The sequence below is a fragment of the Cavia porcellus genome, unplaced genomic scaffold (genome assembly GCF_034190915.1).
Source record: "Cavia porcellus strain 051 isolate PalLab524CR breed Dunkin Hartley unplaced genomic scaffold, mCavPor4.1 scaffold_11, whole genome shotgun sequence".
Lineage (NCBI taxonomy): Eukaryota > Metazoa > Chordata > Mammalia > Rodentia > Caviidae > Cavia > Cavia porcellus.
The window spans coordinates 35,081,741-35,096,184 of NW_026947494.1; the positions used below are offsets into that span (position 1 = coordinate 35,081,741).

The following is a 14,444-nucleotide window of genomic DNA, read 5'->3' on the forward strand; positions in this document are numbered from 1 at the left end:
GAATGCTTCCAAGAAACAGACACCCTTATTCACTTTCTCTGCCTCTCAATTCCTTTAGTGCTCTTATGATTCTTCCTCTATGGAGCTTGCCGTGTCTACAGGATTTACTCATCCAGCAATCCTTTACTGGTGCTCACTCTGTCCCAGGGCAGGAATGCCCAGCTCTGGGGCTACAACCACGAGTAAGCCTGGCTCAATCTTGTAGCCTGGTAGTTCTGGTAGTACAGAGGAAACAGACATATAAACCTAAACGTTACATCTAAGGGACAGATGTGCTAAGCGAAGTCTGCATTCTGTGTGCCAAGAACACTGAAGACTGAGAATGCAACTCTTGATGGAGAAAAGAGTCAACAAAAGCCTAACTGAAGGCAAAAGCCTTATAAAAAGTGACATAAAAATGGATGGAAACTTACAGTATATACAATTAATTGAAGATATTCAAAACCCAAAAGCAGAGAGAATATTTAAGAAGTTTCCAAATAGTCCAAAGAAGCAATAATGGACATTAAACTAATGTACAGGCAATAAGAATGGAGAAAAACAGACAAATCAAGAGATATTTAGGAGGAAACGATTCATTCTTAAGATTCATTAGCTATTCTGGCTTAGACACAACTCATTGCAGAATTCTGGGTTTGGTAAAGCAATATAGGGAAGCGTGGGCTGAGGGAAATAAATCTAATGGTGACTAGGGACATACACTTGTTTGACAGGTAAACATACTGTATGAGTCAGTTTTTCTGTTGCTGGGACAAAATACCTAATACTACAATTTAAAGGTTTATTTTGGCTCATAGTTATAGAGGTTTCAGTCCATGGTTAAGCTGGAACATGGTCAGGCAGGAACACTCTATTTTACACATCTGCTGGGAAGGCCCAAGGTCAGTGGTGGAAGCTAGAAAGTCTATGCCAGCAGGAGCTGTGCCAGCAGCTAGAGGGTTCTACACTAAAGCCAAGAAGTCACACTCAAAACAAGGACCAGGGATGCCCTAAAATGTACCACAGTCATCCTCAGCAACAAGGAGGTCCTGAGCTCCTCTGATGATGAGAACAGGTAAGTACATGCCAGGAAGCCAGTGTGACAACCTTATCTCGGAGATTAAACAGCACGCATCTTCCCTTCTAGAGCTCAGAAGCGATGCTCAACGTAAGGAGCAAAGCTCCCCAAAAGCAAACCAAAGCCACTCTCACCAACAAGGTCCCGAGCTCCTCTAATGATAATGGCCAAACTCATATTGGGGAAGCCAGTATGACGAGCTCCTCCATGAGAACCAACAGCTCAACAGAAACATATAAAGAGAACCCACAACGCCTAGCTCTTCCTCTTCAGGTCTCTATCTCTATTTATGCTGGCAACTTTCCTGAGGTGGGTACCTACACAGTAACATGCTGATTTAGTTCAGCTGGTGTTAAACTGACCACCAGTTTTTAATCCCTAACAACTCAGAATTTTTCACTCTTCTGTTTCACTCTCCCTTTCCACAATGTACACCTTGGAATGTCCAGGTGACATGAAACTGTCTAGCTGATAACAATCTCCATCCACCACAGGTATAAAAAAGCTGCAAAATTTATGCTCCATTCTCTCATTTCACAATAGAACCAACATGGAAATAATAAATATTTTCAAGAGAGCCCTATAGTGATGGGAATTCCTTGAAGGTAACAATACACGTGTCCACTAGAGGTCTCTGTATCACAAGATTCTCCTTTCTAAAACCATCTCACCAATACTGGCTTGAGCCGGCCTTCTGACTAGTCTGTTTTTTAAAATTATTTTTCTAACCTATTATAATAGATGGATAGACCCTCAAGTTCTTCACGTTAACAACACCTCTCCAAACTCAGCTTCTATGACACCCTTTCATATCTTATCTGATGGTGAATACAAAACTAACAAAAGTAAACTTCATCTTTCTCTCTGAAATCTACCAAAATAAATCCTGATTTCTACCTTTAAAATCCACCCAGAATGAAACCCCTCCTTCCACTCTTCTCAGTGCCCTGTGCCTGGCTTCCATAGGAAACATCCTGCTTCTGTTCCTGCCCCTACAATTCACTTCCTACATGGAAGCCAACACAAATCTTATAAAACACAGCAGGTAAATGCTCTGTTTAAAGCAATGAGCTCACCTACTGAGAAAAAAGGAGATGTTTCCAAAGCAGCCTACAAGACCCATGTGATAAGACCCATGTGATAAGATGCCTTTCTCTGTCTCTAACATCACTCCATGTTTTTTTCTGCCAGCTCCTCTCCCTCAGAGGCTTCCTACTGTCTCTGGAACATGCCAGGCCTGTTCCACCTGGGGGCCTTCTCACCGGCCTTTCCTTACGCCCTCAGAGGTGTACAGGACTCACTCTCTCCCTTCCGTCAAGTCCCTGCTCCTGCACCACCTCACTGAGCCTCACCCCTACTGAACCCCGAGACTATACCTCTCCCCTTCCATGCTTCCCATCCCGACTTGCTCTTTTTCTTCTTTCCATGGTACACAATTTCATAACATACTGAAAAATGTACTTATTTGCTACTTTGGTATGATTTCTATTATCTACTTCTTCCTAGAATGGAAGGTGTGCAAAGCAGGCATCTTGGTCTGTTTTGCTCACTTTTGTACCCCAACCACCTGCAAAAATATGCAGCACATACAGAGAACTACATATATTAAATGAACTTACTGCTTAATTCCACCTTGATCCCACCTCCATCCCATGACTCCTTTCCAATAAAAAATGAAAATCTCCAAGTCATTGTTTTCTATCTGCCCCTGTGGATCTATTTTCCAACATCTAGCCTGCTGAATGACCAACTTTTAGAATGAATCAAATCACTCTATGTAAGGCTTCCAATTGGGCAGCCCATGGCAGGCACTATCAGGACTGGGGGTGAGAGAACACGGATGTCAGGATTTATATGTAAAGGGCTCTCTGCTTCACAAGTTGCAAGTTAGACAGACTCCTATGCAACGCTTTCTTCCAGTACTGATAATGGCTGGTGGTCACAGCACTACTAACTCCACGTTTGCTTTTCTTCCCCCAGTTTTCCCCTTCCTGCTTCCTTCTTTCCTTCCTTCTTTCCTTTCCTCCATCCTGTATCCCTCACTCTCTTCTTTTTATCTCCATGTTCAAAGTTAACAGTACAGAAGCAGAAATTTTATTCAGAATGAGAGATGGCATTTTGCATCCTCAAAAACCTCCTGTACCTAAACAGTACACAAGTTATAAGAATACATATCTATTATGAGGTAGAATTTATTAACCTTCCACATGTATGTAGGGATACTCAAGTAAGTAGTATAAAATAATCTTCTCATCAGGCAATCGCTATGTGTAACATACATTATTCTTTCACTGTGATTTAATTGGTTGGTATAGATGGTTTACTGCGAAACTTTTGGTTCAAACTGGCTTGAAAACCAAATTCTTCCAAAAATCAATGAAAGGCACATTCTTGATTTTGCTCACTTTTTAATAAATTCGTATCAAACTATCAATTAAGCTATATGATCCTGAAAAAAGGATCTCATCAAGGCTAACAGTTAATACTTATTACTAAGGTAAGTGATATCTTAAGACAAAAACATCTTACAGATTTTAAGAGAATAAATACAATTTAAGATATAACAGAAACTAAGTCTCAAAAAGAATTAAGAAAAGAACATCAGTGAGAACTAGAAAAGTTCTTTACTTAGTAAGTCTTTAAAAATATGTAACTTGAGTGAATCTTGAAAGATAAAAGAATGTAGATAAACAGGAAAGAAGAAAGTGAGCTTTCTAGATTAAGTAATAGCATAAACAAGCTCAGAAAACAAACAAAAGCTAGGTATGGTGGCACAAACTTGAAATCCCAGCAATTAGGCTGAGGCAACAGAATAGTTCTGAGTTTGAAGCCAGTCTGGACTATAAGTGAGTCCAAGCCAGCCTTAGCTACATAGTGAAATACTGTCTCAAATAAACAGATAAATAAGTAAATAAGAACACAAGTGCTGTATCAGTTTTGTTTCCTAATAATTTATATTAGTTATTTTCAAATGCATTAATAATGATAGGTTAAGTGTAACCAATTTGGCTATTTTTTCAATCTTTTACAGTCTTTAAAATCTTTCATTGTTGAAAGCAAGCAGATATTTTATTATTTTGTATACAAGTAGCTTTTTCCAACATAGCTAAATGGACCTGAATGGCTTATTTACAGCCATTGTGATATATACTCCTACTACGGTACATACATGTTCTTCTCCTTCCACAATGATCATCACTAGTTAATGATTAACATAATCTTTTATACATCATCCAGAGTACTGGCATAACCAAAAGAAAGCATTTGAAATATCTCAAATTAATGTCCATCTTGCCTTACAAATAATGCTCTAACATAACAAAGAATATAAAGGATCACTTTTAAATTTTAAAACTCAAACTAGCTTCAACATGAAAATATATATTCTAACTTTAATACCATATTTTAAATTTAGAAAAATAAAAGCACATCAAGACACAAAATCTTAAATTATACATTTATGTAAGATAAAGCGTCTACATTTACATAAGACAAAGCAAATCTACTTTACTTAGGATTATGAAAGATGATCCTAAAATCATTTGAGGTCCAATCCTGACCGTGTTGAACACTTTTTTTGATGCTTCAACATACTGTTCACTAACTGGAGGAAAACTTTATTGGTAATTTCTGCTTAAATACTACAAAGAACTGCCACTTCTTTCAACCAAATTGTTTTAAAACTGTGCACTCACCCTGCGTTGTTGCTGACTGCAGTTAGCCCTTTCACTCCAGTTTGCAGCAGAGCTCCTATAAGATTCTCTGGAATTCCACACAGCCCAAAACCTGTAATTAGACCCAAAAGTAAACAATCTGTAAAGAACACGGTGTTCTTTCACGGAAATGTGTGTGTTATTCCTCTTGATATTAAGAAGTACAAAGCATGCTATTAAATCCATGAAGCAAAGTATACAGATACATCTCAGTCGCTCAATAAATGGTCAAACAACTGGACCCCAATGTTTTATACAATCATATATCACAAGACATCATTTTCAAATCCTTGAAGCATAAACATAAACTACAACAGGTTCTTGTGCTACAAGCCTATTATTGTCCCACTTTACAATTCAACTCTTAGGCAATTCTTTCAAGAGTGTTTGTTTCATATACATTTTGGATAACTAGAAGCTAAAGACAATAATTTTTATTTCCTTCTTCTTTTTTTTTTTTTTTTTTGGTCATTTTAAGAAAAGGTTTCACTATGCAGCTCAGGCTGCCCTTGAACTCACTCTGTAGCCCAGTCTGGTCTTCAATTCCTAGGGATCCTCCTGCCTCAGCCTCCCAAGTGCTGGGATTACAGGGGTGTGCCCGCCATTCCCAGCTCCTTATTTCTTTATATCATCTGTAATTTCTAAAATAGTACTGGGTTTTAAATGGATACTTAATGATATCAGCTGAATGAATGGAGAGTATCCCTAAAAATAAACTGTGATCACCATTATAAAAACTACCCAGCAAACTTAGTGAATGTGACACAATGGTTCAAAAAGACCTCTCAAACAGAAGCAGCAATAAAATGTGTGGGGAGCAGGGGAATAGTAACAACAGAGAGGTGCTATGCTCTCCACCTCATAGATAAAGAATAATTTTTTATAGCGTTGGAAATGGAAGCCAGGATATCACACGGGTTAGGCAAGTGCTCTACTACTGAGCTATAATCCCAGTCCTAAAAACATTCCCAAGCATTTAGGAATATTTCAAAGCTCTCCATAAGACATTCACCACTCTGAAGTTTCAATTTTTTAAAATAACTAGGAAAAGAAAGTAGAAAAAGAAAACAATACAATATTGAGTCAAAATTTTATTTTTTAAGAGGACACTGTAGTAAAAGAAAGGTAATACAATATATAACGAACTTAAAAAGTGGATAAATAATTGGCAGTTCTATAGTTTGGTTACTGTGATTTTCAGGCTTTGTGAAAAGCATAAAGACATCATCACAAAAAAAAAAAATCACTCACCACCAACTAGAATGGTTGCACCATCTGGGATGTCTTTTACAGCTTCCACTGCATCAGTATAAAATTTGGTATGGTGGTGGGTACTTGTTGAAAAGTAGCAAACACACCCCTGAAACATTAAACATTTTAAGTGAATACAATGCTTTCATTTGTACGTATAGTGATTTGGTCACTTATTATATACCAAGTAATGATTTCACTATCTCCTTTTTGTAATTTTTAATTATTTAGTCAACATGTAGAAATGGCATGTATTTATGGTGTATGACATGATGTTTTGCTATATAAAAGATACATCATAAAATGACTAAATCAAGGTAAGGAACCTTACTTAAATCATTCTTTCGTGGTAAGAACACTTAAAATCTATTCTTTTAGCAGAATAGATTGGATTAAGTATGCACTGGATGATGTATGTATACAAGTAAGTACAATGTAGTTGGATACTACAAATACCTGCACAACTAAGCCTTTGCACTTAGGTGCCAGAGAATGCTTCCCAAAAGGACAGTAAGTAAAGAATGGTATACGAAATGATTCATCTCCCTATGGCACTAGTTCAGGCAGAGTGTAAAAACCTATTATCTACAAGAAAGGTTACCTTGCCCTTACTGTAACGAACTATGTGGCAGCTATGGTTTACAGAATTTTTTTTGTCACTTCTAAAACTCAAGTTGAAATCTGGTTTCCAATGTAAGTGTGGAGAGGTGGTGGGATCTTCAAGTGGTATTTGGATTCTCAAAAAGGGATTAATATTGCTCTCAAGGACCAAGTCAATTCTTACAAGAGTTCCTGTTCTCAGAGGACTGGAGTAGATACTGCAAAAGCAAGCTGTTGTAAAGTGAGCCTGCCTCCTTGTACTCTGCCTCTTCTGCACATCTGCTTTCCCGCCTGCTTCCATGCCATGTCATACACACAAAACAAGGCTCTGATCAGACACAGCCATCTGACTGGACTTCCAGCCTCCAGAACTGTGTGCTAAACATACTTCTTTACTTTATAAATTACCCAGTCTGGGATGTTTTGTTACAGCAACAGAAAAAAGTTTAAGCCAGGTCCTAAATGAGTCATCTAGTAAGCACTCACAATCAGTTGTAACCTATTCTCCTCTTTATTCTCCATCCTTAATATGGACAAGAAAAAATCAGATGGTTGATTCTGTGCCAACCAATCACTCGTGCTGAACATTACCTCTCATTTAATCTTATTACACTGTATATTCAACCTGCAAAGCGAGAGGGTTAATAGCAAAAGTCCTGATACACTGCCACCTTAACAAGCCCAGCTGCAAGCTTGAACTTCACTTTTTAAGTCTGCCAGACAGACACAAGGTTGGGAAAATAGTATAATGACTATCATTTTTCTCTTTCCCTAGAAATTAGTCTCATAAAAATGTTAATTAGCACAAAGGACTATTTGAGAGAACTACATAGAAAGTCAAATGAAAGACTAAAACAGTAGAGGTTAGGCACATGACTTTTGTCCATTTACATTTCTATTTTGGTCAAGGTCAGGTGAGGAGCTTCCACACTACTCAAAGCCTAGGACAAAGATAGAAGGGAAGAGCTTGAGCCACAAAGAGTTTTTTCTCTTTCTTGTCCTCAAGTGGCAAGGGTTCTATTTTAAACACACCAAAATACACAAAAACACAATTTTTACTCTTATAAATTAAAGGTTTGGTAGATGGAATTAAACTCACAGACGGACTATAAAATAAATTTGAAGTATTTCAAAAAAAGAGTTAAGACACAGGTAGCCAATCCAATCAACTCAGTTTATACAGGTCAGGAACCTGAATGTTAGCAAGATTTTTCAATTTATCCAAAGCTGTGTTAAAACAATCTAGATCCCAGGTTTTGACAACTCACAGAATCCTTCCACCACAATATGCTCTTTTCTATGTTTTTAAAAGCCTCCTACTGTATTTTATTTCTATTTCATTATTTATATACAACATATCTTAATGGCTCTCCTAACTTTTTATAGAGAACTTAGTTATCATCATCTTCACCTAACAGTGAATAAAAATAATGAATGAATTCCTGTATATCCAAACATCCTGGTAGGCAGTCACTCAAACTATTTCTCTGTAGACTGAGAAATGTAAATTCTATAGAGAGTAAACTCATTTTCCCACACACTCAGACAGGTTTTCAGATACATGAACAGAAGTGAAAGTACATAACATAGTATTATCAAGAATCTATTTATTTTTCAACTAAGAATTAGTGTTCCCAATACAAATCATCAGAAATTACTCATCAATTCTTTCTCCCCCATCCCTAAATTTTTAAGTATTTTAGGATAAGTTGAGCTGGGGGTATAGCACAGTGGCAAGACACTTACCTAGCACGTTTAACACCCTACATTTGATTCCCAGCAAGAACAAATAAGTAAGTAAATAAAGAAGCACAGAAAGTTAAAAAATATAATTTTATCCAGAGTATCACAAGTTAAAAGCGGTAAGAATGACATATTTATACGTATTTGAGAAAGGCTCAAGGTAGTGAAGAACTTGTAGGCAAATCAATTCTATTTATCATTATTCAAACATTAACAATATTTGTTGACATTTGTTATATGTTATATTGACATTTGATACCTACTTACTATTTGCTGAGAAACTAACTTACACTAATACAATTTTTATCCTCAGAAAACTAAAGTTCCAGTTTAGTCACTTCTGAGAAAACTACTTAACCAGTGAAAATCTTTAGAGGTGGAACAGCTTGATTTTACAAAAAAATGACCATCGTCTTTCCAAGATATACTGAGGAATAAATAAATAACAAAATATACAGAATCTCAGTGCCTGGACTACAGAAGATACCCAGGGAAAGTTAGCCTCCTTTGTGGAATGCAAGCTTTTCTCTACTCCGTAAGATAGTAAGATCAATTTGTCATTTATTAGAGTTTAATTTTAACTTTCAACCTCACTAATCAGCCACACACTCAACTGATTTCACATACACACACCCCACTGATTTCACATACACACAAAACATTTTAACGTGACCTATGTGCCATGTTGCTCAGGCTGGTCTTGAATTTCTGGATTCAGGGGTTCCCTTGCCTCAGCCTTTCAAGTAGCTGGGACTATAGGCGCACACCACAGTGTACAGTAAATACATTCATTTCATTTGCAGTCGGGTATACCAGTGGGGATATTCAAAGATTGCAGGGCATGCCAGCAGTCTTGGCACCAATTGTAGGACAAAGAGGAAGCAGACTTCCTGTAGATGGTTACACTACTGAGGATATGCAAGACCCGAAGCCCAGAAAGCTGCTTAGGACCTACTGAGGCAGCCTTTTAGAAAAAACTTTTGGGTTACCCTTAACCAGCTTCCTCTCTGCTCCCATTTCCCATCCAAGCTCTGTTTCTGGGAGTGAAAATTCATGTCACTGCCAATACTATCTAAGATTATGTAGCTGAGCAAAAACCTATCTCTCATAACATTTACCTTTTATCTTACGTTACTGAATTCAAACATGAGTTTATAGCTTCTCCTAATTTGATCTCTACCTTCTAATATATACTTTAAATACTAACATTATGATGTTTTTAAAAGTTCACTAGCTGCTACCAACTAAATAAAGTCTTCACATTTTCAGACACTACCTAAAAGAATTAGGAGGAACAAAATGTATAGTTTTGACATCAGTTATTTGGAGGACAGTTTTTCACTCAAGTCTTCCTTTAATATTCAAAGTATTTTATGTTGTTTTTCCATCCCCTATCACAGTAGAACTCCATTTCATTGTTGGTACTAGTTTCTGCTGTTACAATGGAAGGAGAAAAATAATAACAGAGTACAGAAGTGAAAAAAAAATTCTTACAGTGAAATTTTTTTCTGCTTCATATATTTCTCTTTTTAACATTTTACTCACCTTCATTCTTGAGCCACTTCACATTTTTTACAGCTAACCTTAGAAGTTTTGTTTTCCTATTGCATCTAAGTTTCATTCATGATATCCTAATCCTGAGTTTCCTTCCTAACCTCTGCCACCAGTATTTCCTTCACCTAAATCTCTTTCCTGCCATTTAGCAATCTGGAACTTTGTGAAAATGCATTTGTTTTTGACAGTCTTTCAGTAACAATACACAAAGCATACTGCTTTTTAAAAAAAAATTAAATGATACAGAACCCACACACTCAGGTGTTCTTTACCTTGTCAACTTACTGTTAAACAAATCATGACACAGAAAGGCTAATAGATAGTGTAATGCCCACTTTGGCATCACACCTTGATCAATAACAGTGTGGGGAGGAGAGGTAAGGACTGAGGTGAAGACAGCCACTTTGGAAGGAGAAAATAGTAAAATGCAGGTGAATAATTCACTTGCAAGCTTGCTAGTACTGATGTGGCCCCACTGCCAAGAGGAAGTCACACATGTTGAATGCAAACTAGCCGGCCCTACTAAATTAGAAACTGAAGGTGAGCACAGCAATGTGTTTTATGAAGCCCTCAAGGATTTCTGGTGTTGTGAAAGTTTCAAAGTTTCAAAGACAATCTACCTGCCCATCACTTTTTTTTTCCTGTACTGAGGATAGAACCAATTTGCTTTTCTCTCTCTCTCTCTCTCTCTCTCTCTCTCTCTCTCTCTCTCTCTCTCTCTCCCCTATACTGAGGACTGAACCAGTTATATATAGCAGAAAAACTTTCAGAGTTTCTAAGTGGACTGCAGTGTTCTCTCATCTCTGTATTACTAAACACGTTGAATATCTTTTCTTTGCTGAGTAGCATGTAATGTTGAGGGAAATGGAAAATTAGACATACCATCTTGGCCCAAGGTTAAAAAAGGACACAAGTGTTACAGTTCAGCAGAAGTGAAAGGCAAGAATTCAGGTGTGATATAAACAGTAAAGGCTCCCAATGCCATGAGCTGGGGAATCCTCTGGAAAGGAGTTGGACCTATGATAATTATACTTGAAAGGCAAAAGATTGAACTCTGATATGACCTTTTTATGAAACACAAAAAACCCTTAATTGTAGTTCATCCACGTTGAAGAGGTTTGCTGGGCTTGGTAAATGGCTTAATGATTATATCCAAGATGAAAAAGACTGCAGGTGAGTAAATTATACCCAGACAAACAAGTAACTGCCAAAAGAGAGACTACTATTAACCTTGGCCCAAGGGTATCCCGTGTCCTGGCTTTTCCATCAGCTTCAGCACCTGCAGCAATCTGACTGAAGTTCAAGTTCCCCTTTCATAATGCTTTACATACCCCCAATTATCTGCAATTAACAAAATACTTCTAAAAGGAATTTAAGAATGAGATGATCCAGGTCTGAACCGTACCTCTGCACTCTGTAGGAACTTGGTGGCCTTTCTGTGTTAGTTCTCTGAGACAGGATGCAGGAAAGAGGAAAGCAATAGCTAGAGACAAGAGTTCTGAGTCCTCAGAGTGAGCACACTGTACACCGTATGTGAGGCACGCTGAGTAAAAGTTAGTCAGTGTTACTAAGAAAAATATTTAATAAAATGCTCTGGAGATTCCTGAAGCAGTCTTGGCAAAGTCTCCCTTGTGGACTAAGATAGAGTTCTGTTCCAATAATACTCAGCTCTTAAGACTCCAGACAGGAATGCTACGGGAACATAAGCTTGGAAGTAAGAATATCGCAAAAACATGCATCAACCAAAACGCAATTGAATGTCCCTGGATATTACACTCTGGAGAGCTGGCAGTTAAGTGCCATACGGAGTTTCAGCGGGCTTTCAAAGCTTAGTCCCTATATCTCATCGAGAGCCCTGAAGAGATGGGACGTCTGCGCCCACAAACAACACGGGAGTAGTGGCTGGCCCTCGATGGGCTTCCTGCTATCAGCTCTGCCGGCTGACGCCCGGGCGGGCGCTCCAGTCCGGGTTCCCGGTTCCACCTCCCTGGTGCGCACAGCCATATAGGGAAAGCGAGGGCGCGGAGCGCACTCCACCCGCGCCGAGGCCAGCATCCGCCCACTCGCCCGTCCCGGCTGGCTGCTGGGCCTCCACAGGGGCCCGTGCCAGGAGATGCCCGAGATGGGGAACAAACTTGCCCCCCGGTACCTTCATCCGGTCCCCCTCAAATGGACGCTTTCTCGCCTCGCGGCGGCCGCCTCTCCGCGGAGACCAGAGGCTGTCAGCCCGCTGGGACGGCGCGCACGCCCCGCAGGGTGCCGACGTGCTGCGCGGAGTCCTCCGCCCCTTCTCAGCTCCTGCGCGCGCTGCGTGGCCTCGTCTCGCCCCGTCGGAGAACCGAATGCAAAACCAAGCAAAGGCAGCCCTCCGAAGGGTCGGCGAGACCAGGACCCCATCGCGGGAGCTGATGCCCGGGGCATCGCACTCTGGCTGCCCGTTCCTGGGCTGCAGAGGGTGGGGTTGAGCAAAGGAGGAAACGCGGACACCGCTCGCCTTTTTCCTGCTGTGGCCTTGCTTTCCGCCCTCACTTACCTTGGACCAGGCAGCCCCAGAGCTGCGAGCAGAGGCGCCGAGCCGAAGCCCCGAGGAAAGGAGTTTGAAAGCCGCCATCTTCCGGCCGCACTGCGCTAGGCGGTGGCGGGCTGGCGCGCGCGGCCCGGCGTGCACTTAAGTGCCGGTTGTCCTGGCCTCGGCGTCACGGGCGAAATAGAGGAGGAAGGCGCGCGGGGGCGGTCTGGAGGCTCGACCGCGCCGGTGACGTCCTGGGGCCTCCGGCGGTCGCCGCCCCTTGTCAGCTGCCGCTTGAGAAGCGAGGCTGGGAGGCGCCGGTGTCCCCGAGTGGAAGCTCGGCGCAGGACTGCTTGGGTCGCGGGGAAGGGCCCTGCGTGTCCGAGGCAGCGGCGTCGGCGTTCACTTGCACCCGCAGCCCATGACTCGACCCTTGAGCAATGCGGGGATGTGCGTGTCTGCCGTCCCCTAGGTCCAGGATAAGCCTAGGTGTCGCCCACAGAGCATGTTGCTTTTCCAAGTCGGTGTTGGGCGAGTGTCTGTGAAAGGGGGACCGCCGTGTATCTTCCCGGGCCTGTATAGCGTTCGCGATTCTAAAGGTTCCCCGCTCAGTTTCTCCACAACTTGCCCTGGCTTGTGAAGAGTAAGTTTGTTCTGAGAACCTCGTTCCTGGTCTTCAGATGTGTCCAGCCAGGTCTGCAGTGGGACGAAATCGGGGCTGAGCCTTTTGTTTTCTGTCATCCAAGTCTTTAGAATCATTACGGCAGTGGAGTCTCAGGAACCCCAGAGATTTCAGGGCAGATGCAAACATATTTATGTGTATCTTTTTGAATGAGCTGAGCCAATTTTATAACTCCTGTAAGCCTCGTCAGGTGTAAATTAAGATTGCTTTATAATACTCAGACTCTATTAGGTTTATATGATTATATAGAAGCTGGCACACTACACACAAAGATGTCAGGCATTTTGTTAGTTTATTCTGGTTGTAGTGGTTGATTGACAGGGCTCGATAGCCTTATCTTTTGACCAACTCTGAGGACATGAGTCAAGTCTGAATTTTTCAGAACGGTGTATGCACTAAGCAGAGTAGAAGGACTAAGACGAAGCTCAATGAATATTTTATTAAAGGCTAAGTCCTGAGTATACAGTTGTTAATTTAGAGTCAACACAAAACACTCAAGAAAATTAAGTAAGACTTTTGTTTCATTAGACACTAAGGCAATGAACAGTTCAGGGTGATTAAAATCTACCCATAAAAGCATTTTCTCTGGTATTGTTTTAACTGAATTCTTTCTTCCCCTGTGAATGCTGTGATTTTAAAGTCGAAAGGAATAAATTCCAAGTTATTTAGAAGAAATTAATCTAGCAATATATTTAATGTTAGACTGAGAGGAAACTCTAGTATTAGAACTGAAGTTTCATAAGTAATTCTAAAACAGCATTGCTATTATACTGCACCTTACAAAATTGATCCCCCCCCCAAAAAAAAAAAAAAACCAAAATTGAAAACCCTAACATTCCAAATGGGTCTGCTTCTCCAGTTTTTTGCTTTTACAGGCACATGAAATGGAAAAAATGCACTGGCAGCTTTGTCGATGGTCATATGATTGACTCTTGGCTCGTCTCACTCTGTTGCTTCTGGCTGAGGAAGACACGTGTGCGGTGTAACTATGTCTTAAAAAGTTCAGCCTCAGTACTATTTGGTCAGAGCACACTGGAAATGAGACATTATGCTTTGTTTTGTATTTTTCAATAATGTACAAGTATCTTCAACTTGAACAAATTAGACAAATTCTGGTGCAAAAATTTTTCTTCTGGTTCTACAAAGAAGTTTCAATGTGTGTAAAATTCAATTTCTTTTAACTGTCTAAGAGGAACAATTCCTCCTTATTTTGAAAAGAAGTTCATGGGAAATACTCGTATTATGAAAATTTTAGGGTGTAGAATTCTGTGGTCTTGTGCAGTTTTTTTTGAGAGACTTGAAGTAAAAGTTTTTAATCAAAAGATTGATTACAGA

At 40.1% G+C, this 14,444-nt stretch overlaps 1 protein-coding gene across 1 annotated transcript in view; it reads right to left on the reverse strand.

Annotated features, from left to right (window-relative positions):
• The window catches only part of Oxct1 (3-oxoacid CoA-transferase 1), a 123,734-nt gene extending 110,463 nt beyond the window's left edge, over window positions 1-13,271 (reverse strand). Inside the window, exons 1-3 of the mRNA XM_003470204.4 lie at window positions 12,452-13,271; window positions 6,022-6,130; window positions 4,753-4,843 (exon numbers count right to left, since the gene is read on the reverse strand). Of these exons, the coding sequence (XP_003470252.1) occupies window positions 4,753-4,843; window positions 6,022-6,130; window positions 12,452-12,529 (278 nt within the window). The 5' untranslated portion in view covers window positions 12,530-13,271. The remainder of the gene's footprint in view (window positions 1-4,752; window positions 4,844-6,021; window positions 6,131-12,451) is intronic.
• Window positions 13,272-14,444: the final 1,173 nt, after the last annotated feature.